At 41.5% G+C, this 27,221-nt stretch overlaps 1 protein-coding gene across 2 annotated transcripts in view; it reads left to right on the forward strand.

Annotated features, from left to right (window-relative positions):
- The first annotated feature begins 1,489 nt into the window (after window positions 1–1,489).
- The window catches only part of efna2a (ephrin-A2a), a 228,813-nt gene continuing 203,081 nt past the window's right edge, over window positions 1,490–27,221 (forward strand). Inside the window, exons 1-2 of one of the 2 annotated variants that reach the window (XM_062040961.1) lie at window positions 1,490–1,740; window positions 1,826–2,063. In XM_062040961.1, coding sequence (XP_061896945.1) covers window positions 1,939–2,063 — 125 coding nt within the window. In that variant the 5' untranslated portion in view covers window positions 1,490–1,740; window positions 1,826–1,938. Of the gene's footprint in view, window positions 2,064–27,221 lie in introns of both variants that reach the window. The other variant, XM_062040962.1, reaches the window with a different exon arrangement.

A 27,221-nucleotide genomic window follows, 5' to 3' on the forward strand; every position in this document is an offset into this window, starting at 1 on the left:
AAATAATTACAATTTGGAACACAGCATCATCGTTTTCACAGCTTTTTGGTTGTTAGAGGTAGAGAGTGTTTTAACGTAGAGTTCTAATTATTAAAACTATACAAATATATATATATATATATATATATATATGTATATATATATATATATATATATATATATATATTTTATAGGGCAGGGGTCACCAACGCGGTGCCCGCGGGCACCAGGTAGCCCGTAAGGACCAGATGAGTAGCCCGCTGGCCTGTTCTAAAAATAGCTCAAATAGCAGCACTTACCAGTGAGCTGCCTCTATTTTTTAAATGTTATTTATTTACTAGCAAGCTGGTCTCACTTTGCCCGACATTTTTAATTCTAAGAGAGACAAAACTCAAATAAAAATCCAAGAAAATATTTTAAAGACTTGGTCTTCACTTGTTTAAATAAATTCATAAATTTTTTTACTTTGCTTCTTATAACTTCCAGAAAGACAATTTTAGAGGAAAAAATACAACCTTAAAAATGATTTTAGGATTTTTAAACACATATACCTTTTTACCTTTAAATTCCTTCCTCTTATTTCCTGACAATTTAAATCAATGTTCAAGTATATATATTTTTTTATTGTAAAGAATAATAAATAAATTTTTATTTAATTCTTCATTTTAGCTTCTGTTTTTTCGACGAAGAATATTTGTGAAATATTTCTTCAAACTTATTATGATTAAAATTCAAAAAAAATATTCTGGAAAATCTAGAAAATCTGCAGAATCAAATTTAAATCTTATTTCAAAGTCTTTTGAATTTCTTTTAAAATTTTTGTTCTGGAAAATCTAGAAGAAATGATGATTTGTCTTTGTTAGAAATATAGCTTGGTCCAATTTGTTATATATTCTAACAAACTGCAGATTGGATTTTAACCTATTTAAAACATGTCATCAAAATTCTAAAATTAATCTTAATCGGGAAAAATTACTAATGATGTTCCATAAATTATTTTTTACATTTTTTCAAAAAGATTCGAATTAGCTAGTTTTTGTCTTCTTTTTTTTCGGTTGAATTTTGAATTTTAAAGAGTCGAAATTGAAGATAAACTATGTTTCAAAATGTAATTGTCATTTTTTTCGTGTTTTCTCCTCTTTTAAACTGTCCAATTAAGTGTAAATATCATTAATTATTAATAATAACATAGAGTTAAAGGTAAATTGAGCAAATTGGCTATTTCTGGCAATTTATTGAAGTGTGTATCAAACTGGTAGCCCTTCGCATTAATCACTACCCAAGAAGTAGCTCTTGCTTTCAAAAAGGTTGCTGACCCCTGGTATAGCGGGACTGCATTTCATTGACGTCATCACGCTGATTGAGCGCATGAGCGATACGGACCCGGTATCGGCAACGTCAATACTTGTGCCGGCCGCAAGGGAGCGTCCCCACAGGCCCCGCCCTCGCAGACGAATAAAAGAGCGCGGACGTGGAGGGGAGCGAGTGGGTGTGGCGTGGACGCGCTGTGGCGGGGATCCTCGTACACGCTGCACACATTCACCGGGACGCGGCGTGGATTTTTATATACGGTTTTTTTTTTTTTTAAAGAGCGGAGCTTGGATTTTCTCTCTCCTTTTATTGAGTGAAGCGCGCCTGCAGAGAAAAACACAACAACATGCACCTGAACGCATCACCGTAGAAGTGGACCACCTGTGCCAGCTCCATGGGACAAAAGTTCGGACCCTTCCCGAGGAGTCGCAGAACCCCGCGCGTGCACGCGTGAGTACCGTCGACGCGCACGCCCGTCTGGAAGCGGACCCCCGGTGAGACCCGTCTCAACTTCCCCCCCCCACCCCCCCACCAGGATGACTTGAACGCCACGCAGCGCGCCGCCTTTGTGGACCTCAACCTCAGACCACATCTTCACCCTCCAAGAAAAAGGAGCCCCCCCAGAAGCAGAGAGACGTGGAAGTTAGGATGAGGGGCCGGAAGTGTGCCACGGAGGTGCTGGTGCTGACCGTGCTGTCGTGGGTGTGCGTGGGGGCCGAGGACAAGATCGTGTTTGACCGACACTCCGTCTACTGGAACAGCTCCAACCCCAAGTGAGTTTGCTGTGCGCATGCGCCAATCTGTCATTGATTGCTTTGATTGGCTCATTTGCATTCTGCATAAACACTTTATTGAAGTCATGCTGGCCTGAGCACGCATGCGCACTTGCCATTAAACACACACACAATGCCTAATTAATCATCTAAATAGGTGCGTGCGCACTCATGCATAATGGATGTATAAAAAGTAGCCGCCACCAGAGGGCGCTGTGTCCTCCCCTTGCCTCCCTTATTCATGCAAAGCAGGTGCATCTCAATAATTAGAATATATTTTATGATGAATTTCTATTAATTTTCTATCCATACCATTTTTTAAACCATATTCAATCTTTTTTGACTATTTTTTTTAAATAGAATGCGAGACTGGATTTTGTTTTGGTCATCTGTGCACTTTAATCAATGTTATGAAGTAGTGAAGATATATATTTCATTGTATTGTATAGCATGGATTTTTTAAGTGTATGTGTTTTTAAATTATTACAAATTGTAACAAAATGTGTCATTTATTGCCATGATGTCGACACATTCAAAAATAATGTACCACCACAAACTGGAAAATAATAGTTTGTATCTCATTTGCATCGTCCCCATTAAATTAAAATATTTTAGCTAAATTATAATTTTTGGTATATAAAAAAAAATACAGTAAAATATATGAAGTTAACTATATCGATCAATGCAAAAAAAGGAATTTAACTACTTTTGCTAAATTATAATTTTTGGTGTATAAATAAAAATACAGTAAAATATATTAAGTTAACTATATCGATCAATGCAAAAAAAGGAATTTAACTACTTTTGCTAAATTATAATTTTTGGTATATAAAAAAAAATACAGTAAAATATATTAAGTTAACTATATCGATCAATGCAAAAAAAGGAATTTAAATCATTTTGCTAAATTATAATTTTTGGTGTATAAATAAAAATTAAAAAATACAGTAAAATATATGAAGTTAACTATATCGATCAATGCAAAAAAAATGAATTTAAATAATTTTGCTAAATTATAATTTTTGGTATATAAAAAAAATACAGTAAAATATATTAAGTTAACTATATCGATCAATGCAAAAAAAGGGATTTAAATAATTTTGCTAAATTATAATTTTTGGTATATAAAAAGAAATACAGTAAAATATGTTAAGTTAACTATATCGATCAATGCAAAAAAAGGAATTTAAATAATTTTGCTAAATTATAATTTTTGGTGTATAAATAAAAATTAAAAAATACAGTAAAATATATGAAGTTAACTATATCGATCAATGCAAAAAAATGAATGTAAATAATTTTGCTAAATTATAACTTTTGGTATATAAATAAAAATACAGTAAAATATATTAAGTTAACTATATCGATCAATGCAAAAAAGGAATTTAACTACTTTTGCTAAATTATAATTTTTGGTATATAAATAAAAATACAGTAAAATATATGAAGTTAACTATATCGATCAATGCAAAAAAAGGAATTTAACTACTTTTGCTAAATTATAATTTTTGGTATATAAATAAAAATACAGTAAAATATATTAAGTTAACTATATCGATCAATGCAAAAAAAGGAATTTAACTACTTTTGCTAAATTATAATTTTTGGTATATAAATAAAAATACAGTAAAATATATGTAGTTAACTATATCGATCAATGCAAAAAAAGGAATTTAAATAATTTTGCTAAATTATAATTTTTGGTGTATAAATAAAAATTAAAAAATACAGTAAAATATATGAAGTTAACTATATCGATCAATGCAAAAAAAGGAATTTAAATAATTTTGCTAAATTATAATTTTTGGTGTATAAATAAAAATTAAAAAATACAGTAAAATATATGAAGTTAACTATATCGATCAATGCAAAAAAATGAATGTAAATAATTTTGCTAAATTATAATTTTTGGTATATAAATAAAAATACAGTAAAATATATTAAGTTAACTATATCGATCAATGCAAAAAAGGAATTTAACTACTTTTGCTAAATTATAATTTTTGGTATATAAATAAAAATACAGTAAAATATATGAAGTTAACTATATCGATCAATGCAAAAAAAGGAATTTAACTACTTTTGCTAAATTATAATTTTTGGTATATAAATAAAAATACAGTAAAATATATTAAGTTAACTATATCGATCAATGCAAAAAAAGGAATTTAACTACTTTTGCTAAATTATAATTTTTGGTATATAAATAAAAATACAGTAAAATATATGTAGTTAACTATATCGATCAATGCAAAAAAAGGAATTTAAATAATTTTGCTAAATTATAATTTTTGGTGTATAAATAAAAATTAAAAAATACAGTAAAATATATGAAGTTAACTATATCGATCAATGCAAAAAAAGGAATTTAAATAATTTTGCTAAATTATAATTTTTGGTGTATAAATAAAAATTAAAAAATACAGTAAAATATATGAAGTTAACTATATCGATCAATGCAAAAAAAGGAATTTAAATAATTTTGCTAAATTATAATTTTTGGTATATAAATAAAAATACAGTAAAATATATGAAGTTAACTATATCGATCAATGCAAAAAAAGGATTTTAACTACTTTTGCTAAATTATAATTTTTGGTATATAAATAAAAATACAGTAAAATATATTAAGTTAACTATATCGATCAATGCCAAAAAAGGAATTTAAATAATTTTGCTAAATTATAATTTTTGGTGTATAAATAAAAATTAAAAAATACAGTAAAATATATGAAGTTAACTATATCGATCAATGCAAAAAAAGGAATTTAAATAATTTTGCTAAATTATAATTTTTGGTATATAAAAAAAAATACAGTAAAATATATGAAGTTAACTATATCGATCAATGCAAAAAAAGGAATTTAAATAATTTTGCTAAATTATAATTTTTGGTATATAAATAAAAATTAAAAAATACAGTAAAATATATGAAGTTAACTATATCGATCAATGCCAAAAAGTACTTTTAAGAACATGAATTTCTCAACAACTCTGTTGACGTATTTTGTCGTTCTGTAAGTTATTTTAACCGCACTACCGTTTGGCTCCGTATATTCTGCCTAGCAACAGGTGGCAAACAAGTCACATGACCTAGAAAAGGATGTCATTGTCATGCATCCCATTAAATTAAAATATTTTTGCTAAATTATAATTTTTGGTATATATAAAAATAAAAAAAAATAGAGTAAAATATATTATGTTAACTATATCGATCAATAGAATAATAATAAACTAAACTAAACTAAAAAAAAATATTTTTGCTAAATTAAAATTTTTGGTATATATAAAAAAATACAGTAAAATATATGAACTATATCGATCAATGCCAAAAAGTAATTTTAAGAACTTGAATTTCTCAACATGTTAGTCTCGTTTTTCCCATAATTCCCGTTGCCTCTGACGTATTTTGTCGTTCTGTAAGTTATTTTAACCGCACTACCGTTTGGCTCCGTATATTCTGCCTAGCAACAGGTGGCAAACAAGTCACATGACCTAGAAAAGGATGTCATTGTCATGCATCTGACGTTTTGTTGTCGAATTTGATCGTAAATTGCAAATATGTTGTGCTTGGAACATCACTGTTGTTATTAGTCTTACAATGTTTTTCAAAACTGCTACACCACACACTATTTAATGGGTACATACCCGTTTCATGGACGATTGCTTTGAGACTAACGCCAAAAAGACAAGATTACCTCCTCTTGTAGCTCAGCCATACTTTCACGTAGCTCGGTGCTTAACGTCTCATTTTGTTCACACACTTGTCTACTTTAAAAAAAATGTACGTCCTATTTTTAGTTATGGCTGGATGGCCATTGGAAGGAAGGCTTTTGTACAGTTACACCTAAAACTCACGGATTCGGACACTCTGCACCATCTTCAAAGTACGGCGACTTCCGGTGACCCCCGGCCAAAGGTCCAGGGCACAGATAGCAAGCCCATCAAAAATGGGAATTTTCTAGTTATAAATATTACGACATTTTGTTTTTCAAAAAAACCCACTAAGAGACTGTACTTTTGGTTTCGCTGTTCCTTTTCCAGACAATTATTTTGATGTACTTTCCCATGTCTTCTTTTTGAATAACTGGCGAACGATCTGTATGTGGTTCATACCATTTAACATCATAGCAGACTTTATTCATATTTTATGGCTACGTGGCTTTTTTGTTGTTGTTTGCTCTATGAATTCTGCCTAGCAACAAGTAGCAAAACCGAGAAAAAGATCAATTATGCTTGTTCTTGCATCTGCTGGATTTATATCCCAAATAGTATATTAATAGTAAAACGTTGCCATGCAGTTTTATGGGAATATCGGTGCGGGTTAATTGCGTGGCTGTTTTGATAGTCAATAGAAGTAGGAGTGCTGTAGTGTTCCTCTTCCTGGTGCTCCACTTTCCCTTTAGATAAACACCACTAGTCCAAAGTGACAGCACTGACGCTTTCTCTCCACACACACACACACACACACACACACACACACACACACACACACACACACACACACACACACACACACACACACACACACACACACACACACACACACACACTTGTATTTCTTATCTTCTTTAGGACCAGCCTTTCTAAAAATATCAAGGTGTGTATTTACAACATTAATAATATATACATACTATGCAAATATAAAAAAGGTAAGCTTTTAGTTCATTATAATTGTTTTGAATATTTTCTTTGTAATTGTTTTTTAATCTTCATTATTTACTTTGTTATTACAGTACGTCTCTATATACATATTTTTTAATAATTTTTTTGCCAAAGGGGGTGCATTTCAATTTCTTACACACACTTGTTATTTCATACGTTGACCAGAGGGGGAGCACTTTTAAAAGCGACACACAGTAAATTTGAAAAATCCCTCCTTTTTGGGACCACCCTCATTTTGACAGATTTCTCCACCAAATGAGACATTCTCTATTAGATGTAACGGTTTTCCGTATTGGGACCATGATTTCGGTCCTAACTTGTTCACCGGTCCTCATATGGAAGCTACTTGTCCTTGTTGATGTCTCAACAAGGGTAGAAATACAAGAACACAAATTCTTGTACTTAGGACCTCTGGAAAATGCCTACCTCTTTAGGACCAGCCTTTCTAGATATATAAAGATTTGTATTTTAACCATTAATAATATATACATACTATGCGAATATAAAAAAGGTAAGCTTTAAATTTTTTTAATTTTTTGTTTGTAAATGGTTTTTAATCTTCATTATGTACTTTAAGTAATTTAATCAAGTCTCTATATACATATTTATTTATTTTCACAAATTTTGGCCAAAGGGGGCGCATTTCAATTTCTTTCACACACTTGTTATTTCATATGTTGACCAGAGGGGGAGAACTTTTAAAACCGACACACAGTTTTCAGCACAGTCCCACTCAAGAGCAGACAAACATTACAGGGAGACAGAAGCAGGACCGCTGGCGGGTCAGCCAACTTCCGGCGCCCCTTAAAAAGGTGGAAAACGGGTAAACATTGGTGGTGGAGGGGGTGAGTAAAAAAAATATACAGTCTAAGGCTGGAGGTGGTGCAGACTGAGACCAGGAAAAAAACCCTCCATAGCAGACACAAACAAGTTACAAAGAACACACAAGACTTGCAACAGAGTCAATGTGAAAAGTCCCTCCTTTTTGGGACCACCCTCATATTGACCAGCAGGGGTGCTAATGAGACATTGTCTATTAGATGCAATGTTATTGATTTATGTCATCACTTGTTCACACCTCCTCACATGGAAGATACTTTTCCTTCTTCATGTCTCAAGAAGGGTGGAAATACAAGCACACACACACACACACACACACACACACACACACACACACACACACACACACACACACACACACACACACACACACACACACACACACACACACACACACACACACACACACACACACACACACACACGAGCAGTGGGCTAGCAGTTGCGTCTCTGACTACATCACTTCTCCACTGAAGCCATCTCAAATATTTAACAGGCAAGGGGGAACATTTTCTCCCTTTCTCGCTCTCCGTCTATTTCTTTTCCTCTCTGCACTCACTATCATCTCCCTCTCTCTCTCACACACACACACACACACACACACGTACACATCGCAAACATCAGCGGCTATGTTTAAGCTATATGGATGGTTGCCGGGGGCGATGTTATTCCGTCAGGGAATGGCACTGTGTGATGGTGGGGGGGTGGGGTGGGGTGTGCATATGAAAAATGCATGGCAATGAAGCAGAATGTGACGCTGGTGAACTTGGTTCCCCTTCTCTGGACCCGTCCTGGGTTCTGAATGGCTGGTGCACGTTCATGTACTTGGGTTTATGAATGAGCCGCACCATTTGAGGATTTAAAAAAAAAAAGAAATAAAAATGTATGAAAGTTGACTTTATTAAAGAACACGCCGAGAATGTGTGGAAACAAACTCTGCCTCCTGTTCTGGGACCTGGTCTCATCCTGTTCTGGGACCTGGTCTCATTGGGAGTGGATCCTGTTCTGGGACGTGGTCTCATTGGGAGCAGATCCTGTTCCGGGACCTGGTCTCATTGGGAGCGGATCCTGTTCCGGGACCTGGTCTCATTGGGAGCGGATCCTGTTCCGGGACCTGGTCTCATTGGGAGCGGATCCTGTTCTGGGACGTGGTCTCATTGGGAGCGGATCCTGTTCTGGGACGTGGTCTCATTGGGAGCGGATCCTGTTCTGGGACGTGGTCTCATTGGGAGCAGATCCTGTTCTGGGACGTGGTCTCATTGGGAGCAGATCCTGTTCTGGGACCTGGTCTCATTGGGAGCAGATCCTGTTCCGGGACACGGTCTCATTGGGAGCGGATCCTGTTCTGGGACCTGGTCTCATTGGGAGCAGATCCTGTTCTGGGATGTGGTCTCATTGGGAGCAGATCCTGTTCTGGGACGTGGTCTCATTGGGAGCGGATCCTGTTCTGGGACGTGGTCTCATTGGGAGCAGATCCTGTTCTGGGACCCGGTCTCATTGGGAGCAGATCCTGTTCCGGGACCCGGTCTCATTGGGAGCGGATCCTGTTCTGGGACCTGGTCTCATTGGGAGCAGATCCTGTTCTGGGACCTGGTCTCTTCATCTTGTTGTTCTTTTAGTCGTTCATCACCTCTGTTTTAGTTGGTATCAGGTCGATACTGAAACACCAAACGAGGCGGCGATACGGTTCAACGCCCTAAATTTGCAATCGTCGCAGATCCTGTTCTGGGACCTGGTCTCATTGGGAGCAGATACTGTTCTGGGACCTGGTCTCATTGGGAGCGGATCCTGTTCTGGGACGTGGGCTCATTGGGAGAAGATCCTGTTCTGGGACCTGGTCTCATTGGGAGCCGATACTGTTCTGGGACCTGGTCTCATTGGGAGCGGATCCTGTTCTGGGACGTGGGCTCATTGGGAGAAGATCCTGTTCTGGGACCTGGTCTCATTGGGAGCAGATCCTGTTCTGGGACGTGGTCTCATTGGGAGCAGATCCTGTTCTGGGACGTGGTCTCACTGGGAGCAGATCCTGTTCTGGGACCTGGTCTCATTGGGAGCGGATCCTGTTCTGGGACCTGGTCTCATTGGGAGCAGATACTGTTCTGGGACCTGGTCTCATTGGGAGCGGATCCTGTTCTGGGACGTGGGCTCATTGGGAGAAGATCCTGTTCTGGGACCTGGTCTCATTGGGAGCCGATACTGTTCTGGGACCTGGTCTCATTGGGAGCCGATACTGTTCTGGGACCTGGTCTCATTGGGAGCGGATCCTGTTCTGGGATGTGGGCTCATTGGGAGAAGATCCTGTTCTGGGACCTGGTCTCATTGGGAGCAGATCCTGTTCTGGGACGTGGTCTCATTGGGAGCAGATCCTGTTCTGGGACGTGGTCTCATTGGGAGCAGATCCTGTTCTGGGACCTGGTCTCATTGGGAGCAGATCCTGTTCTGGGACGTGGTCTCATTGGGAGCGGATCCTGTTCTGGGACCTGGTCTCATTGGGAGCAGATCCTGTTCTGGGACCTGGTCTCTTCATCTTGTTCTTTTAGTCGTTCATCACCTCTGTTTTAGTTGGTATCATGTCGATACTGAAACACCAAACGAGGCGGCGATACGGCTCAACGCCCTAAATTTGCAATCGGCACTGTGTGAGAACTTCCAAGTCAACCCGACACATTTTCACCCTTTTGTGTGTGCGGACCCTCAGGAATAGTAGAGTTAGCTTAAACGCACAAACAAACATCCATATTGTAGAATGATAATCAGACTGATGATAATTGTCCTAGTGCATTATGGGAAGTATAATAGACGGGGGTTTGGGGGGGGGGGGGGGGTGGGGGCTCTGACAATAGAAAATGTTCCAGCTAATCCAATTCAGAGCACTCAACCAAAGCTTTTGGCGAAAGCGAAGCGCAACGTTCACACAATTTGTTCACTTCCACGTTGTTGCCATGCCATACGTGTGTGTGTGTGTGTGTGTGTGTGTTTGTGTGTATAATTGCACTATAACGAGATACAGGCGGTAAATACACACATTTAATACTTCTACACAACGCAGCAGCGAGATGTAGGTCACACAAGCACCACAGTCACGCTGCCCATTCAGGTTCCATTTTCCTGCTAACACACACACACACACACACACACACACACACACACACACACACACACACACACACACACACACACACACACACACACACACACACACACACACACACACGCGCACACACACACACGCACACACACACACACATTAAAGCTTGCAGGTTACGGTGCTTTGTGTTGCTAATGTGCTCCCAGAAATACACAATCTAGTGTGAGGAGAAAGGAGCTCATCCTAGCATTTTTCTCTCTCTCTCTCTTGTGTGTGTTGCTCGTGCAGAATAGCAACAACGTGTTCGCCATCTCATCATCCTGCAAGTGAGTTAGCACTCAGATGCTAACTTTCATAACCAATGTTAGTTGTTGTTGTTGTTGTTGTTTGTGTTGTGCAGACATGAGCAATGTTCCCCAAACATGTATTTATTTGTCCTCACAGTCGTCTTTACCAGCACCTTCTTCCTAGCGAGGACCAGTCAAAACGTCCTCATAGTCGTCTTTACCAGCACCTTTTTCCTAGTGAGGACCAGTCAAAACGTCCTCATAGTCGTCTTTACCAGCACCTTTTTCCTAGTGAGGACCAGTCAAAACGTCCCCATAGTCTTCTTTACCAGCACCTTTTTCCTAGTGAGGACCAGTCAAAACGTCCTCATAGTCGTCTTTACCAGCACCTTTTTCCTAGTGAGGACCAGTCAAAACGTCCCCATAGTCTTCTTTACCAGCACCTTTTTCCTAGTGAGGACCAGTCAAAACGTCCCCATAGTCGCCTTTACAGCACCTTTTTCCTAGTGAGGACCAGTCAAAACGTCCTCAAGGTCGTCTTTACCAGCACCTTTTTCCTGGTGAGGACCAGTCAAAACGTTCTTATAGTCTTACCTTTTTCCTAGTGAGGACCAGTCAAAACGTTCTTATAGTCTTACCTTTTTCCTAGTGAGGACCAGTCAAAACGTCCTCATAGTCGTCTTTACCAGCACCTTCTTCCTAGTGAGGACCAGTCAAAACGTCCCCATAGTCGTCTTTACCAGCACCTTTTTCCTAGTGAGGACCAGTCAAAACGTCCCCATAGTCGTCTTTACCAGCACCTTTTTCCTAGTGAGGACCAGTCAAAACGTCCTCATAGTCTTACCTTTTTCCTAGTGAGGACCAGTCAAAACGTCCCCATAGTCTTATCTTTTTCCTAGTGAGGACCAGTCAAAACGTCCCCATAGTCTTATCTTTTTCCTAGTGAGGACCAGTCAAAACGTCCTCATAGTCGTCTTTACCAGCACCTTTTTCCTAGTGAGGACCAGTCAAAACGTCCTCATAGTCGTCTTTACCAGCACCTTCTTCCTAGTGAGGACCAGTCAAAACGTCCCCATAGTCGTCTTTACCAGCACCTTTTTCCTAGTAAGGACCAGTCAAAACGTCCCTATAGTCGTCTTTACCAGCACCTTTTTCCTAGTGAGGACCAGTCAAAACGTCCTCATAGTCTTACCTTTTTCCTAGTGAGGACCAGTCAAAACGTCCCCATAGTCTTATCTTTTTCCTAGTGAGGACCAGTCAAAACGTCCCCATAGTCTTATCTTTTTCCTAGTGAGGACCAGTCAAAACGTCCTCATAGTCGTCTTTACCAGCACCTTTTTCCTAGTGAGGACCAGTCAAAACGTCCCCATAGTCGTCTTTACCAGCACCTTTTTCCTGGTGAGGACCAGTCAAAACGTTCTTATAGTCTTACCTTTTTCCTAGTGAGGACCAGTCAAAACGTTCTTATAGTCTTACCTTTTTCCTAGTGAGGACCAGTCAAAACGTCCTCATAGTCGTCTTTACCAGCACCTTCTTCCTAGTGAGGACCAGTCAAAACGTCCCCATAGTCGTCTTTACCAGCACCTTTTTCCTAGTGAGGACCAGTCAAAACGTCCCCATAGTCGTCTTTACCAGCACCTTTTTCCTAGTGAGGACCAGTCAAAACGTCCTCATAGTCTTATCTTTTTCCTAGTGAGGACCAGTCAAAACGTCCTCATAGTCGTCTTTACCAGCACCTTCTTCCTAGTGAGGACCAGTCAAAACGTCCCCATAGTCGTCTTTACCAGCACCTTTTTCCTAGTGAGGACCAGTCAAAACGTCCCCATAGTCGTCTTTACCAGCACCTTTTTCCTAGTGAGGACCAGTCAAAACGTCCCCATAGTCTTATCTTTTTCCTAGTGAGGACCAGTCAAAACGTCCCCATAGTCTTATCTTTTTCCTAGTGAGGACCAGTCAAAACGTCCTCATAGTCGTCTTTACCAGCACCTTTTTCCTAGTGAGGACCAGTCAAAACGTCCTCATAGTCGTCTTTACCAGCACCTTTTTCCTAGTGAGGACCAGTCAAAACGTCCCCATAGTCTTCTTTACCAGCACCTTTTTCCTAGTGAGGACCAGTCAAAACGTCCCCATAGTCGCCTTTACAGCACCTTTTTCCTAGTGAGGACCAGTCAAAACGTCCTCAAGGTCGTCTTTACCAGCACCTTTTTCCTGGTGAGGACCAGTCAAAACGTCCCCATAGTCTTACCTTTTTCCAAGTGAGGACCAGTCAAAACGTCCCCATAGTCTTATCTTTTTCCTAGTGAGGACCAGTCAAAACGTCCCCATAGTCGTCTTTACCAGCACCTTTTTCCTAGTGAGGACCAGTCAAAACGTCCTCATAGTCGTCTTTACCAGCACCTTTTTCCTAGTGAGGACCAGTCAAAACGTCCCCATAGTCTTACCTTTTTCCTAGTGAGGACCAGTCAAAACGTCCCCATAGTCTTACCTTTTTCCTAGTGAGGACCAGTCAAAACGTCCCCATAGTCTTATCTTTTTCCTAGTGAGGACCAGTCAAAACGTCCCCATAGTCGTCTTTACCAGCACCCTTTTCCTAGTGAGGACCAGTCAAAACGTCCTCATAGTCTTGCCTTTTTCCTAGTGAGGACCAGTCAAAACGTCCTCATAGTCTTACCTTTTTCCTAGTGAGGACCAGTCAAAACGTCCCCATAGTCTTATCTTTTTCCTAGTGAGGACCAGTCAAAACGTCCCCATAGTCGTCTTTACCAGCACCCTTTTCCTAGTGAGGACCAGTCAAAACGTCCCCATAGTCTTACCTTTTTCCTAGTGAGGACCAGTCAAAACGTCCTTATAGTCTTACCTTTTTCCTAGTGAGGACCAGTCAAAACGTCCTTATAGTCTTACCTTTTTCCGAGTGAGGACCAGTCAAAACGTCCTCATAGTCGTCTTTACCAGCACCTTCTTCCTAGTGAGGACCAGTCAAAACGTCCCCATAGTCTTATCTTTTTCCTAGTGAAGACCAGTCAAAACGTCCCCATAGTCTTATCTTTTTCCTAGTGAGGACCAGTCAAAACGTCCCCATAGTCGTCTTTACCAGCACCTTTTTCCTAGTGAGGACCAGTCAAAACGTCCTCATAGTCGTCTTTACCAGCACCTTTTTCCTAGTGAGGACCAGTCAAAACGTCCTCATAGTCGTCTTTCCTAGCACCTTTTTCCTGGTGAGGACCAGTCAAAACGTCCCCATAGTCTTATCTTTTTCCTAGTGAGGACCAGTCAAAACGTCCGTATAGTCTTACCTTTTTCCTAGTGAGGACCAGTCAAAACGTCCCCATAGTCGTCTTTACCAGCACATTTTTCCTAGTGAGGACCAGTCAAAACGTCCCCATAGTCTTTACCAGCACCTTTTTCCTGGTGAGGACCAGTCAAAACGTCCTTATAGTCTTACCTTTTTCCTAGTGAGGACCAGTCAAAACGTTCTTATAGTCTTACCTTTTTCCTAGTGAGGACCAGTCAAAACGTCCCCATAGTGCAAAAAATGACCTCATGATGGTAAATACGGGGCTGCCCCACAAAGATAGGAAGACGTGTGCACACACACACACGCACACACACACACGTGCACACACACGTACGTGCGCACACACACACGCACACACACACACACACACACACGGTTCAGTGGTCCAGAAGGAGACCCTCGTCTAATCCCGCGATTTAGCCTTCAAAAGACTTTCTTTTAGCCTTTTTCCTCTTTGTTCGCGCTTCATCTGACCGTCTTTGAGGAAGTGCCTGCCTCGTGCTGCGGGACGGTATCGATCTCCTCGGAGACACGCACTCTCTCAGCCTTTTAGGGAACTGAGTCGTTGAAAACTATCACAATGAAACTCAATACATGTCAAATAGGGAGCGGGAGAAAAATACATCAAATGTAAACGTTTTTATTTCCAACCTTCTTCTGGTTCTAATAATCCCCTCAGCTATTAAGGCAGAGACAAAAAGAAAATGTCGACACAAAAGCATGGAAAACACTCAATCATTGTTCTAAAATCACATTGAACACCTAACGATAACCTTTCAAAATAAAGGTGCAAAAATATGAATACGTAAGAAATGCTTAAAGAGGAACTGCACTTTTTTGGGGGGCATTTTGCCTATTGTTCACAATCTTTATGTAAGACAGACCTGGGCATTCGGGGGCCCGCGGGCCACATCCGGCCCTTTTGTGCGCCCGCGTGAGGCTAATCACAAATTACAAAATAAAATTTAAAAAACATCTATGTCGTGCCTGCAATACAACTGTGCTGCTTTTATTTTGAAAAGCGTTATTTATGGGCGTATGTCCGGGTGTAACCTGTGAGTGAAGGTGCACAGCGACAAGTGATGCCCGGTTATCCCCGAGACGCTAAAAAGAGAAAAGTTGATGAGGAATGGCGTGTTTTCAACAAGACATGGACTACCAAGTATTTCTTTGCAGAAATTAAAGGTAAAGCCGTGTGCTTAATTTGTGGTACACACGTTGCTGTGTTTAAAGAATATCATTTGAATCGCCACTACACCACGAAGCACCAGGAAAAATACCGGAATCTGTCTGATGAAGAGCGCGCAAGGGAGGCTGATGCGTTGATGGTAAAACTGCAAAGGACTTTTTGCCAAATGTCACACCCCCAGAGATGCAGCCGTCAGGACAAGTTTCGTCATTTCTCACAAAATCGCCAAAAAAAGTAAGGCGTTTTCAGACGGAGAGTTTATTAAGGAGTGCTTATTGGACTCTGTTGCGCTGACGTGCCCGGAGAAGAGGGCCGCATTTGAGAACGTGTCACTCTCCCGACGCACTGTAACCAGGCGGGTTGAGACCAACTTGAAGCTTCGGCTGAAGAACAGAACGGCCGACTTTGACTGTTTTTCGCCGGCTTTGGATGAGAGCTGCGATGTACGTGACACCGCCCAGCTGCTCATCTTCTTACGTGGGATAACTGCAGACTTTCAAATGACGGAGTAGCTGGCAGCCATGCAGTCAATTCAAGAGACAACCACAGGTAATGACTTGTTCACATAGGTAAATGCGTGTTAGGATTGAAATGGGACAAGCTGGTAGGTGTGACAACAGACGGTTGTCCAAATCTGACGGGGAAAAATGTTGGACTTTTAAAGAGGATGCAGGATAAAGTGACAGAATTTGACATTTTTGCATTGTATTATACATCAGGAAGTGTTGTGTAAGACAGTGTTCAAAATAAAACCATCAAAAGCAATCTGCTTTTGTATAAAGTTAAGTTAAATGAAATTATTATTATTATTATTTATCTTACGGTATATCAAAAATAATATTGAGCAAAATTGAATTGAAATATTGTCGGTGTGGCCCTCCAGCAGTGCTCGGGTTGCTCATGCGGCCCCCGGTAAAAATGAATTGCCCACCCCTGCTTTAAGGGGTTAAAGGCCTACTGAAATGATTTTTTTTAATTTAAACGGGAATAGCAGATCCATTCTATGTGTCATACTTGATCATTTCGCGATATTGCCATATTTTTGCTGAAAGGATTTAGTAGAGAAAATCGACGATAAAGTTCGCAACTTTTGCTCGCTGATAAAAAAAAAAGCCTTGCCTGTAGCGGAAGTAGCGTGACGTCACAGGAGCTAGTATTCCTCACAATTCCCCGTTGTTTACAATGGAGCGAGAGAGGTTCGGACCGAGAAAGCGACGATTACCCCATTAATTTGAGCGAGGATGAAAGATTCGTAGATGAGGAACGTTACAGTGAAGGACTTGCGAGGCAGTGCAGGACGTATCTTTTTTCACTCTGACCGTAACTTAGGTACAAGCTGGCTCATTGGATTCCACACTCTCTCCTTTTTCTATTGTGGATCACGGATTTGTATTTTAAACCACCTGGGATACTATATCCTCTTGAAAATGAGAGTCGAGCACGCGAAATGGACATTTAAAGTGACTTTTATCTCCAAGACAATACATCGGTGACACACTTAGCTACTGAGCTAACGTGTTAGCATCGTTCTCAAATGAAGATAGAAACAAAATAAATAAACCCCTGACTGGAAGGATGGACAGAAGACCAACAATAATATTAAACCATGTACATGTAACTACACGGTTAAAAATTCTCAGCCTGGTAAGGCTTAACTATGCTGTTGCTAACGACGCTAAGGCTAATTTAGCAACTTAGCAACCGGACCTCACAGAACTATGTACTCTCTCCTTTTTCTATTGTGGATCACGGATTTGTATTTTAAACCACCTGGGATACTATATCCTCTTGAAAATGAGAGTCGAGAATGCGAAATGGACATTCAGTGCCTTTTATCTCCACGACAATACATCGGCGAAACGCTTTAGCTACGAGCTAACGTGATAGCATCGTGCTTTAACTGCATATAGAAACAAAAAAAATAAACCCCTGACTGGAAGGATAGATAGAAAATCAACAATACTATTAAACCGTGGACATGTAAATACACGGTTAATGCTTTCCAGGCTGGCGAAGGTCAACAATGCTGTGCTAACGACGCCATTAAAGCCTACTTAGCAACCGGACCGCACAGAGCTATGCTAAAAACATTAGCTCTCCACCTACGCCAGCCAGCCCTCATCTGCTCATCAACACCCGTGCTCACCTGCGTTCCAGCGATCGGCGGAAGGACGAAGGACTTCACCCGATGCGTTTGGCGGCCCGGAGACGTAGGAAGTCAAGGTGAGGTCGCCGGCTAGCGCGTCTGCTCTCCAACAAAGTCCTCCTGGTTGTGTTGCTGTAGTCCGCTGCTAATACACCGATCCCACCTACAACTGTCTTCTTTGCAGCCTTCATTGTTCATTAAACAAATTGCAAAAGATGTCCAGAATACTGTGGAATTATGAAATGAAAACAGAGCTTTTTGTATAGGATTCTACGGGGTACCGTAACTTCCGTTAAACTGACTACGTCACGCGCATACGTCATCATACCGCGACGTTTCAGCCGGGTATTTCCCGGGAAATTTTTAAATGTCACTTTATAAGTTAACCCGGCCGTATTGGCATGTGTTGCAATGTTAAGATTTCATCATTGATATATAAACTATCAGACTGCGTGGTCGCTAGTAGTGGCTTTCAGTAGGCCTTTAAAGGACTTAGTGTAGACACGGCCTTAGGGTAAACGGGGCCTAAAATGAGCTAAAATCCCACATTTGCATTCTTGGACTTGGCATTTGAATACGCTGCCATGCTGTTTGGCAACCAGGCCAGCACTTAAAATAGTTATTTGCCAGCCACCCGAGCATTGTTGGTGCATAAATACTACCAACGATAATAATAAATCATAAGCGTCCAGAAGATCCCCAGCAGGGCTTTGAAACAAAAGAGCTGGTTCACGCTGCGATCCATCAGACGAGGCGAGCGTGACGGCGGCGACTCCCCGCCATCACCTCAGTCTGATACAGAGCAGGACGACCCGACCAGTCATTGATATTATGCTAATGAGGATAATGAGGCGGGATCAACATATGTTCTTATCTCCTGAGGTGTCCGCACGTACAGTACGCAATCTGCTGTGTGATTATGTCTTCTGCCCCCCCGCGGCTTGGCATTCATCTCCACCTCCGCTTTAATCCGCGGCTCGTACTAAACAAGACTTCAGGCTTGTTGGGATGGCAAATCTGTGATAAGCTGAGGTGCCTCCGGGCGGATGGTTGTGTCCAGATGATGAAGGTGGAGACAATGATGATGATTTACTGCCAAATGACGGTCGTTAGCGTTGTCACCGTAATGTAATAGTCCATTCTAGGGCTGGGTAATGAATACAGTATCACGATATCACGATCCATAATTACTGATCTTTTTTACCACCTATGGAAAATAAGAAAAACATATTTTGTTTTAAATGTAACTTTTTTCTGATTATGATCCCCTCAGCCAGGTCAGCAACCCTAAATGTTGAAAGAGCCGCATTGGACCAAAAATACACAACAAAAATCTGTCTGGAGCCGCAAAAAATTTAAAAGTCTTATGCAAGTGTTATAATGAAGACAACACATGATGTAAGTGTCTATATTAGCCTACTATCAAAAAGACTTTAAAAGTCTTATATAAGTGTTATAATGACGGCAACACATGATGTAAGTGTCTATATTTAACCCCCAATTCCAAGCCTTGATGCTGAGTGCCAAGCAGGGAGGTAATGGCTCCCGTCTTTGGTATGACTCGGCCGGGGTTTGAACTCGCAACCTACCCATCTCAGGGCGGACACTCTAACCACCAGGCCACTGAGCAGGTTAATGATACATGATGATGTATTACTATAATTAACGATACATATTGCGCACAGTACAGACTCCAAAAAGCAACTAAGAGAGACATCTCCATCCTAGGCCGCCCACTAGCTTTCGGCCAATGTCCAGTCCGCGAGAATCCGGCCAGGGAGACCCAAAGTGTCCGATGCTTACTCATTCAGCCGGGGGCTTGGTGACGCTCGACGCTAGCTACCTCCTCCGCATGGCGTCCGGTCTTTCCACGCAGACGGCAGCGGGTCTCCGGTGCAAACATGGCCATAGCCAAAAGGCTCTCCCCTAGGGGGGGTACAAAAGTCCACCAAAAAGCAGCGTAGACGTCATGAAAGTGCCAAGTCTTGTTGCGCGGTCCCAAAGGGGCTCGGAAACAAAAGTCAAAAAAAACACATGAAAACAAGAGTGAAGGATCAAGAGCACAGAGGAGGACACACAGAAGCTCCTGCAACCAGCAGCCACTGCAGTGGAAATGGCCTCAAACATAGAAGAAAAAGATTTAAAGTACCAGTAGAGTGGAACAATAAGTTGCCTCTATATTGAAGATATTGTCCTATCATGTAGCAGTATCGATAAGTGCTAAAGAAGAAATACAAAAAAAAGTGTATATGCCCATTATCTTGGGTGTGTTGATGTAGTGTCCATAGGCCTGGGGCCGTTCTGCATGCAAGCACAAGTTCGACTCCATGTGTCGTTGAGGCGGGAGGGAGGTTAAAAGTGTCCATCATTGAGGAGTCCTCGGGGGGATGTTTTCGGAACAGCCTGCTCCTGTTGTTGCATCGAGGCCATTCGAGGGAGTCAAATCCTAGATTAGGATTTTGTTTTTCCGCGAGCAGACATTACAATGGCTTGTCTGTTCTATTCCATGCCGGCCCTTATATGCAATTGTTCCCTTTCAACCAGCTTTTCCATGATGTGCTCCATCTTGCGATTCAGTTCAGAAGTCGCCCCAGACTGTGATCCCACAGCCCGGCCCAAACCTTCCCTTGCGACGAACAGCCGTTGGGCTCCTTGAGTGGCTGCCATCGTCTTACGAATTTGACGATACACCAGAGCAATGCCCGGCCCAATCAGCAGGTGCCCCGCGATGACGGTTCAAAAATAGGTAGATGTCTTCCACGTCCTCGATGGAAAGGACTGAGAGGCACATGATTCTCCATTTATCCCAGGAGTCTCTCACGTACCCCCGCAGCAATGGTTCCATCAGGGCAGCCAGGCTCCCCAGAACCTCTTTTCCTCGTCGGAAAGACTTTGTCAATTGAGTCGAGAGTCCAGCTGATCATTTCCGTGTCTGATGTTTAGATTTGGAGGACAGCGCAAAGAAAAAGGCTTCAAAAAAGTGTAGACAGGACAAAACAAAGAGAGCAAGCAGGGAGAAGAAGGGAGCGGAAAAAATGCGACCGCTCTCACCAGAGGTAAGACAGAAAGTAAATTGTGCGTATTTCCAGTATGACTGATCTAATAATGTGGTCAGTGCAGACGTGTCACTGCTGTGATGTCAATCTACGGAAATTACCGAAAACGTTCGGAGCGGAATATTCAAAATGGCTGACTAAATTTTAGACATCACACACTTTGCAGATAGTAAATACAATTGGATATGGTTTATTAAACAGGTGTCAAAATCAAGGCCCGGGGGCCGTATCTGGCCCTTCACATCATTTAATTCAGTATGTCCCGCGTCAATGAAGTACCTTGTCTTTTCGTACTAAATGTATTTGTTCTTTTCATTTTGACAAAAAATATATATATATATGCACTGCATGAAATTGCATACCTTTTTAGATATTATGCAACATTGCAACAAATAATATAGCACCATAGTTTACACACATTTCTATTTATGCGGCTTTACTTTGAGCTCCTCCCGGATGGCAGAGCTTCTCACCCTATCTCTAAGGGAGAGACCCGCCACCCGGCGGAGGAAACTCATTTGGGCTGCTTGTACCCGTGATCTTGTCCTTTCGGTCATAACTTAAAGCTCATGACCATAGGTGAGGATGGGAAAGTAGTAAATTGAGAGCTTTGCCTTCCGGCTCAGCTCCTTCTTCACCACAACGGATCGATACAGCGTCCGCATTACTGAAGACGCCGCACCGATCCGCCTGTCGATCTCTTCCCTCACTCGTGAACAAGACTCAGAGGTACTTGAAGTCCTCCACTTGGGGCACGATCTCCTCCCCAACTTGGAGATGGCACTCCACCCTTTACCGGGCAAGAACCAATGGACTCGGACTTGGAGGTGCTGATTCTCATCCCAGTCGCGAACCGATCCAGTGATAGCTGAAGATCCTGGCCAATTGAAGCCATCAGGACCACATCATCTACTAAAAGCAGAGACCTAATCCTGCAGCCACCAATCCGGATCCCCTCAACGCCCTGACTGCGCCTAGAAATTCTGTCCATAAAAGTTATGAACAGAATCGGTGACCAAGGGCAGCCTTGGCGGAGTCCAACCCTCACTGGAAAGGTGTCCGACTTACTGCCAGCAATGCAGACCAAGCTCTGACACTGATCGTACAGGGAGCGGACCGCCACAATAAGACAGTCCGATACCCCATACTCTCGGAGCACTCCCCACAGGACTTCCCGGGGTACACGGTCGAATGCCTTCTCCAAGTCCACAAAGCACATGTAGACTGGTTGGGCAAACTCCCATGCACCCTCAAGGACCCTGCCGAGAGTATAGAGCTGGTCCACAGTTCCACGACCAGGACGAAAACCACACTGTTCCTCCTGAATCCGAGGTTGGACTATCCGGCGTAGCCTCCTCTCCAGTACACCTGAATAGACCTTACCGGGAAGGCTGAGGAGTGTGATCCCACGATGGTTGGAACACACCCTCCGGTTCCCCTTCTTAAAGAGAGGAACCACCACCCCGGTCTGCCAATCCTGAGGTACCAGTTGAAGCCATCAGGACCACATCATCTGCAAAAAGCAGAGACCTAATCCTGCAGCCATCAAACCAAATCCCCTCGACGCCTTGACTGCGCCTAGAAATTCTGTCCATAAAAGTTATGAACAGAATCGATGACAAAGGGCAGCCTTGACGGAGTCCAACCCTCACTGGAAACGTGTCCGACTCAACGATTTAACGATCCAAGCGGCACGGTGGCCAACCGTACCTTAAATAACTCAGAGAAAATCAATCAATCAATCAATGTTTATTTGTATAGCCCTAAATCACAAGTGTCTCAAAGGGCTGCACAAGCCACAACGACATCCTCGGTACAGAGCCCACATACGGGCAAGGAAAAACTCACCCCAGTGGGACGTCGGTGAATGACTATGAGAAACCTTGGAGAGGACCGCATATCTAGGGGGAGACCGAAAGCAATGGATGTCGAGTGGGTCTGACATAATATTGTGAAATAATATTGTGAAAGTCCAGTCCACAGTGGATCCAACACATCAGCGAGAGTCCAGTCCATAGTGGGGCCAGCAGGAAACCGTCCCGAGCGGAGACGGGTCAGCAGCGCAGAGATGTCCCCAACCGATGCACAGGCTAGTGGTCCACCCTGGGTCCCGACTCTGGACAGCCAGCACTTCATCCATGGCCACCGGACCTATGCAACTCCCCCTCCCAAGGGACAGGGGAGAAGAGGCGAGAAGAAAAGAAACGGCAGATCAACTGGTCTAAAAAGGGGGGTCTATTTAAAGGCTAGATTATAAAAGTCCCGTTGGTTCTCGTCCACGTTCACGGTTAAAAAGCGCCTCAGATGCGACGCGATGTGGCGTTCTGTAAATAGTGCTGGAAACGCGGTGAATAATAGATGAGGTGTTGTTGAGGGGCGGGCGAGACATTTAAAAAAAAAAAAAAAGTATGTGAAGTTTAAAGCCGATGAAGAACCAAATACTCTCAGTACCTCAACAGTATTCCCCGGTGTCGCATTTCCCAAGATGCATCATCAATTCCCTTTGATGACTATCGAGGTTAAGCTTCCGACTTTTATTCTCCTGCGTAATAATCCTCTCTCTCTCTCTCTCTCTCTCTCTCTCGCCGGCGAAACTCTTATCATAGCGATGTTTATGGAGATGATGATGAGTAGTAATAAACAGAGAGCGGCTTAATGGCGCTGATTAAAATGTTGATGAGTGACGATCCAGTAGACGACAACAACGCATGCAACAGTTTGTGTGAAGTCTACACTTCAAATATTCTCCTTTGACATCTTCATAAACACATGTGAACGTTGGAGAAATGCCCACAATTACTACCTTGTTTGTTGGTTTTGAACAGCACACGTAATATCATAGTCATGAAATATGAATGAATGAATGGAGGATAAATGATATCAGTGTCATGATCCGTGGTCCGGATCATGTTTGTGTTATGTTCTGTTAGTTTTAGACTCCATAGTTCCTGTTTTTGTGCACCCTTGTTTGTTTTAGTTACCATGGCGACTTATTAGTTTCACCTGCCTCTGGTGTTCGGGACACGCACCTGCTCTAATCAAGAGACTATTATTTAAGCCCACTTTGCCAGTCAGTCGACCTGGCGTCATTGCTTGTTTCATGCCACAGTTTCATGTTGTGCTGTGCCATAGTTATGTTAGTTGTTTCATGCCACAGTTTCATGTCGTGCTGTGCCATAGTTGTGTTAGTTGTTTCATGTTGTGCTGTGCCATAGTTGTGTTAGTTGTTTCATGCCACAGTTTCATGTTGTGCTGTGCCATAGTTATGTTAGTTGTTTCATGCCACGGTTTCATGTTGTGCTGTGCCATAGTTGTGTTAGTTGTTTCATGCCACAGTTTCATGTTGTGCTGTGCCATAGTTATGTTAGTTTTTTCATGCCACAGTTTTATATTGTGCTATGCCATAGTTATGTTAGTTGTTTCATGCCACAGTTTCATGTTGTGCTGTGCCATAGTTATGTTAGTTGTTTCATGCCACAGTTTCATGTCGTGCTATGCCATAGTTATGTTAGTTGTTTCATGCCACAGTTTCATGTTGTGCTGTGCCATAGTTATGTTGTTTCATGCCACAGTTTCATGTTGTGCTGTGCCATAGTTATGTTAGTTGTTGCATGCCACAGTTTCATGTCGTGCCGTGCCATAGTTATGTTAGTTGTTTCATGCCACAGTTTCATGTTGTGCTATGCCATAGTTATGTTAGTTGTTTCATGCCACAGTTTCATGTTGTGCTATGCCAGTTATGTTAGTTGTTTCATGCCACAGTTTCATGTCGTGCTATGCCATAGTTATGTTAGTCGTTTCATGCCACCGTTTCATGTCGTGCTATGCCATAGTTATGTTAGTTGTTTCATGCCACAGTTTCATATTGTGCTGTGCCACAGTTATTTATTTGTTTCATGATACAGTTTCATGTTGTGCTATGCCAGTTATGTTAGTTGTTTCATGCCACAGTTTCATGTTGTGCTGGGCCATAGTTATGTTGTTTCATGCCACAGTTTCATTTTGTGCTGTGCCATAGTTATGTTAGTTGGTTCATGCCACAGTTTCATGTTGTGCTATGCCATAGTTATGTTGTTTACTGCAGTTTCATGTTGTGCTATGCCATAGTTATGCCCCTACATGCCCCTAAAGCTGACCAACACGCCGGATTGTAGTCAGCTGAAGGCGTGTCTTAATGAAATTAAACAATGGATGTCCGCTAACTTTTTGCAACTCAATGCTAAGAAAACGGAAATGCTGATTATCGGTCCTGCTCAACACCAACATCTATTTAATAATACCACCTTAACATTTGACAACCAAACAATTAAACAAGGCGACTCGGTAAAGAATCTGGGTATTATCTTCGACCCAACTCTCTCGTTTGAGTCACACATTAAGAGTGTTACTAAAACGGCCTTCTTTCATCTCCGTAATATCGCTAAAATTCGTTCCATTTTGTCCACAAGCGATGCTGAGATCATTATTCATGCGTTCGTTACATCTCGTCTCGATTACTGTAACGTTTTATTTTCAGGCCTCCCTATGTCTAGCATTAAAAGATTACAGATGGTACAAAATGCGGCTGCTAGACTTTTGACAAAAACAAGAAAGTTTGATCATATTACGCCTATACTGTATATACCTTTATATACATATATATATATACCTATACTGGCTCACTTGCACTGGCTTCCTGTGCACTTAAGATGCGACTTTAAGGTTTTACTACTTACGTATAAAATACTACACGGTCAAGCTCCTGCCTATCTTGACGATTGTATTGTACCATATGTCCCGACAAGAAATCTGCGTTCAAAGAACTCCGGCTTATTAGTGATTCCCAGAGCCCAAAAAAAGTCTGCGGGCTATAGAGCGTTTTCTATTGGGGCTCCAATACTATGGAATGCCCTCCCGGTAAAAGTTAGAGATGCTACCTCAGTAGAAGCATTTAAGTCTCATCTTAAAACTCATTTGTATACTCTAGCCTTTAAATAGACTCCCTTTTTAGACCAGTTGATCTGCCGTTTCTTTTCTTTTCTTTTCTACTCTGCTCCGGGGTGGACCGCTAGCCTGTCCATCAGATGGGGACATCTCTACGCTGCTGACCCGTCTCTGCTCGGGATGGTTCCCGCTGGCCCCACCATGGACTGGACTTTCGCTGATGTGTTGGACTTTCACAATATTATGTCAGACCCACTCGACACCGAGGATGTCGTTGTGGCTTGTACAGCCCTTTGAGACACTTGTGATTTAGGGCTATATAAATAAACATTGATTGATTGATTGATTGAGTTGTTTCATGCCACAGTTTCATGTTGTGCTGTGCCATAGTTATGTTAGTTGTTTCATGCCACAGTTTCATTTTGTGCTATGCCATAGTTATGTTAGTTGTTTCATGTCACAGTTTCATGTTGTGCTGTGCCATAGTTATGTTGTTTGATGCCACAGTTTCATGTTGTGCTGTGCCATAGTTATGTTAGTTGTTGCATGCCACAGTTTCATGTTGTTCTATGCCATAGTTATGTTAGTTGTTTCATGCCACAGTTTCATGTTGTGCTATGCCATAGTTATGTTGTTTCATACCACAGTTTCATTTTGTGTTATGCCATAGTTATGTTAGTTGTTTCATGCCACAGTTTCGTGTTGTGCTATGCCATAGTTATGTTAGTTGTTTCATGCCACAGTTTCGTGTTGTGCTATGTCATTTATGTTAGTTGTTTCATGCCACAGTTTCATGTTGTGCTATGCCATAGTTGTTGTTTCATGCCACAGTTTCATGTTGTGCTATGCCATAGTTATGTTAGTTGTTTCATGCCACAGTTTCATGTTGTGCTATGCCATAGTTATGTCAGATGTTTCATGCCACAGTTTCATGTTGTGCTATGCCATAGTTATGTCAGATGTTTCATGTTGTGCTATGCCATAGTTATGTTAGTTGTTTCATGCCACAGTTTCATGTTGTGTTATGCCATAGTTATGTTAGATGTTTCATGCCACAGTTTCATGTTGTGCTATGTCAGTTATGTTAGTTGTTTCATGCCACAGTTTCATGTTGTGCTATGCCATAGTTATGTTAGTTGTTTCATGCCATAGTTTCATGTTGTGCTATGCCATAGTTATGTTAGTTGTTTCATGCCACAGTTTCATGTTGTGCTGTGCCATAGTTATGTTAGTTGTTTCATGCCACAGTTTCATGTTGTGCTGTGCCATAGTTATGTTAGTTGTTTCATGCCACAGTTTCATGTTGTGCTGTGCCGTAGTTATGTTAGTTGTTTCATGCCACAGTTTCATGTTGTGCTGTGCCATAGTTATGTTAGTTGTTTCATGCCACAGTTTCATGTTGTGCTGTGCCATAGTTCTTTTAGTTGTTTCATGCCACAGTTTCATGTTGTGCTATGCCAAAGTTATGTTAGTTGTTTCATGCCACAGTTTCATGTTGTGCTATGCCATAGTTGTTAGTTGTTTCATGCCACAGTTTCATGTTGTGCTGTGCCATAGTTATGTTAGTTGTTTCATGCCACAGTTTCATGTTGTGCTATGCCATAGTTATGTTGTTTCATGCCACAGTTTCATGTTGTGCTATGCTATAGTTATGTTAGTTGTTTCATGC

This window comes from Entelurus aequoreus, linkage group LG03 (assembly GCF_033978785.1).
Source record: "Entelurus aequoreus isolate RoL-2023_Sb linkage group LG03, RoL_Eaeq_v1.1, whole genome shotgun sequence".
Classification (NCBI taxonomy): Eukaryota; Metazoa; Chordata; class Actinopteri; order Syngnathiformes; family Syngnathidae; genus Entelurus; species Entelurus aequoreus.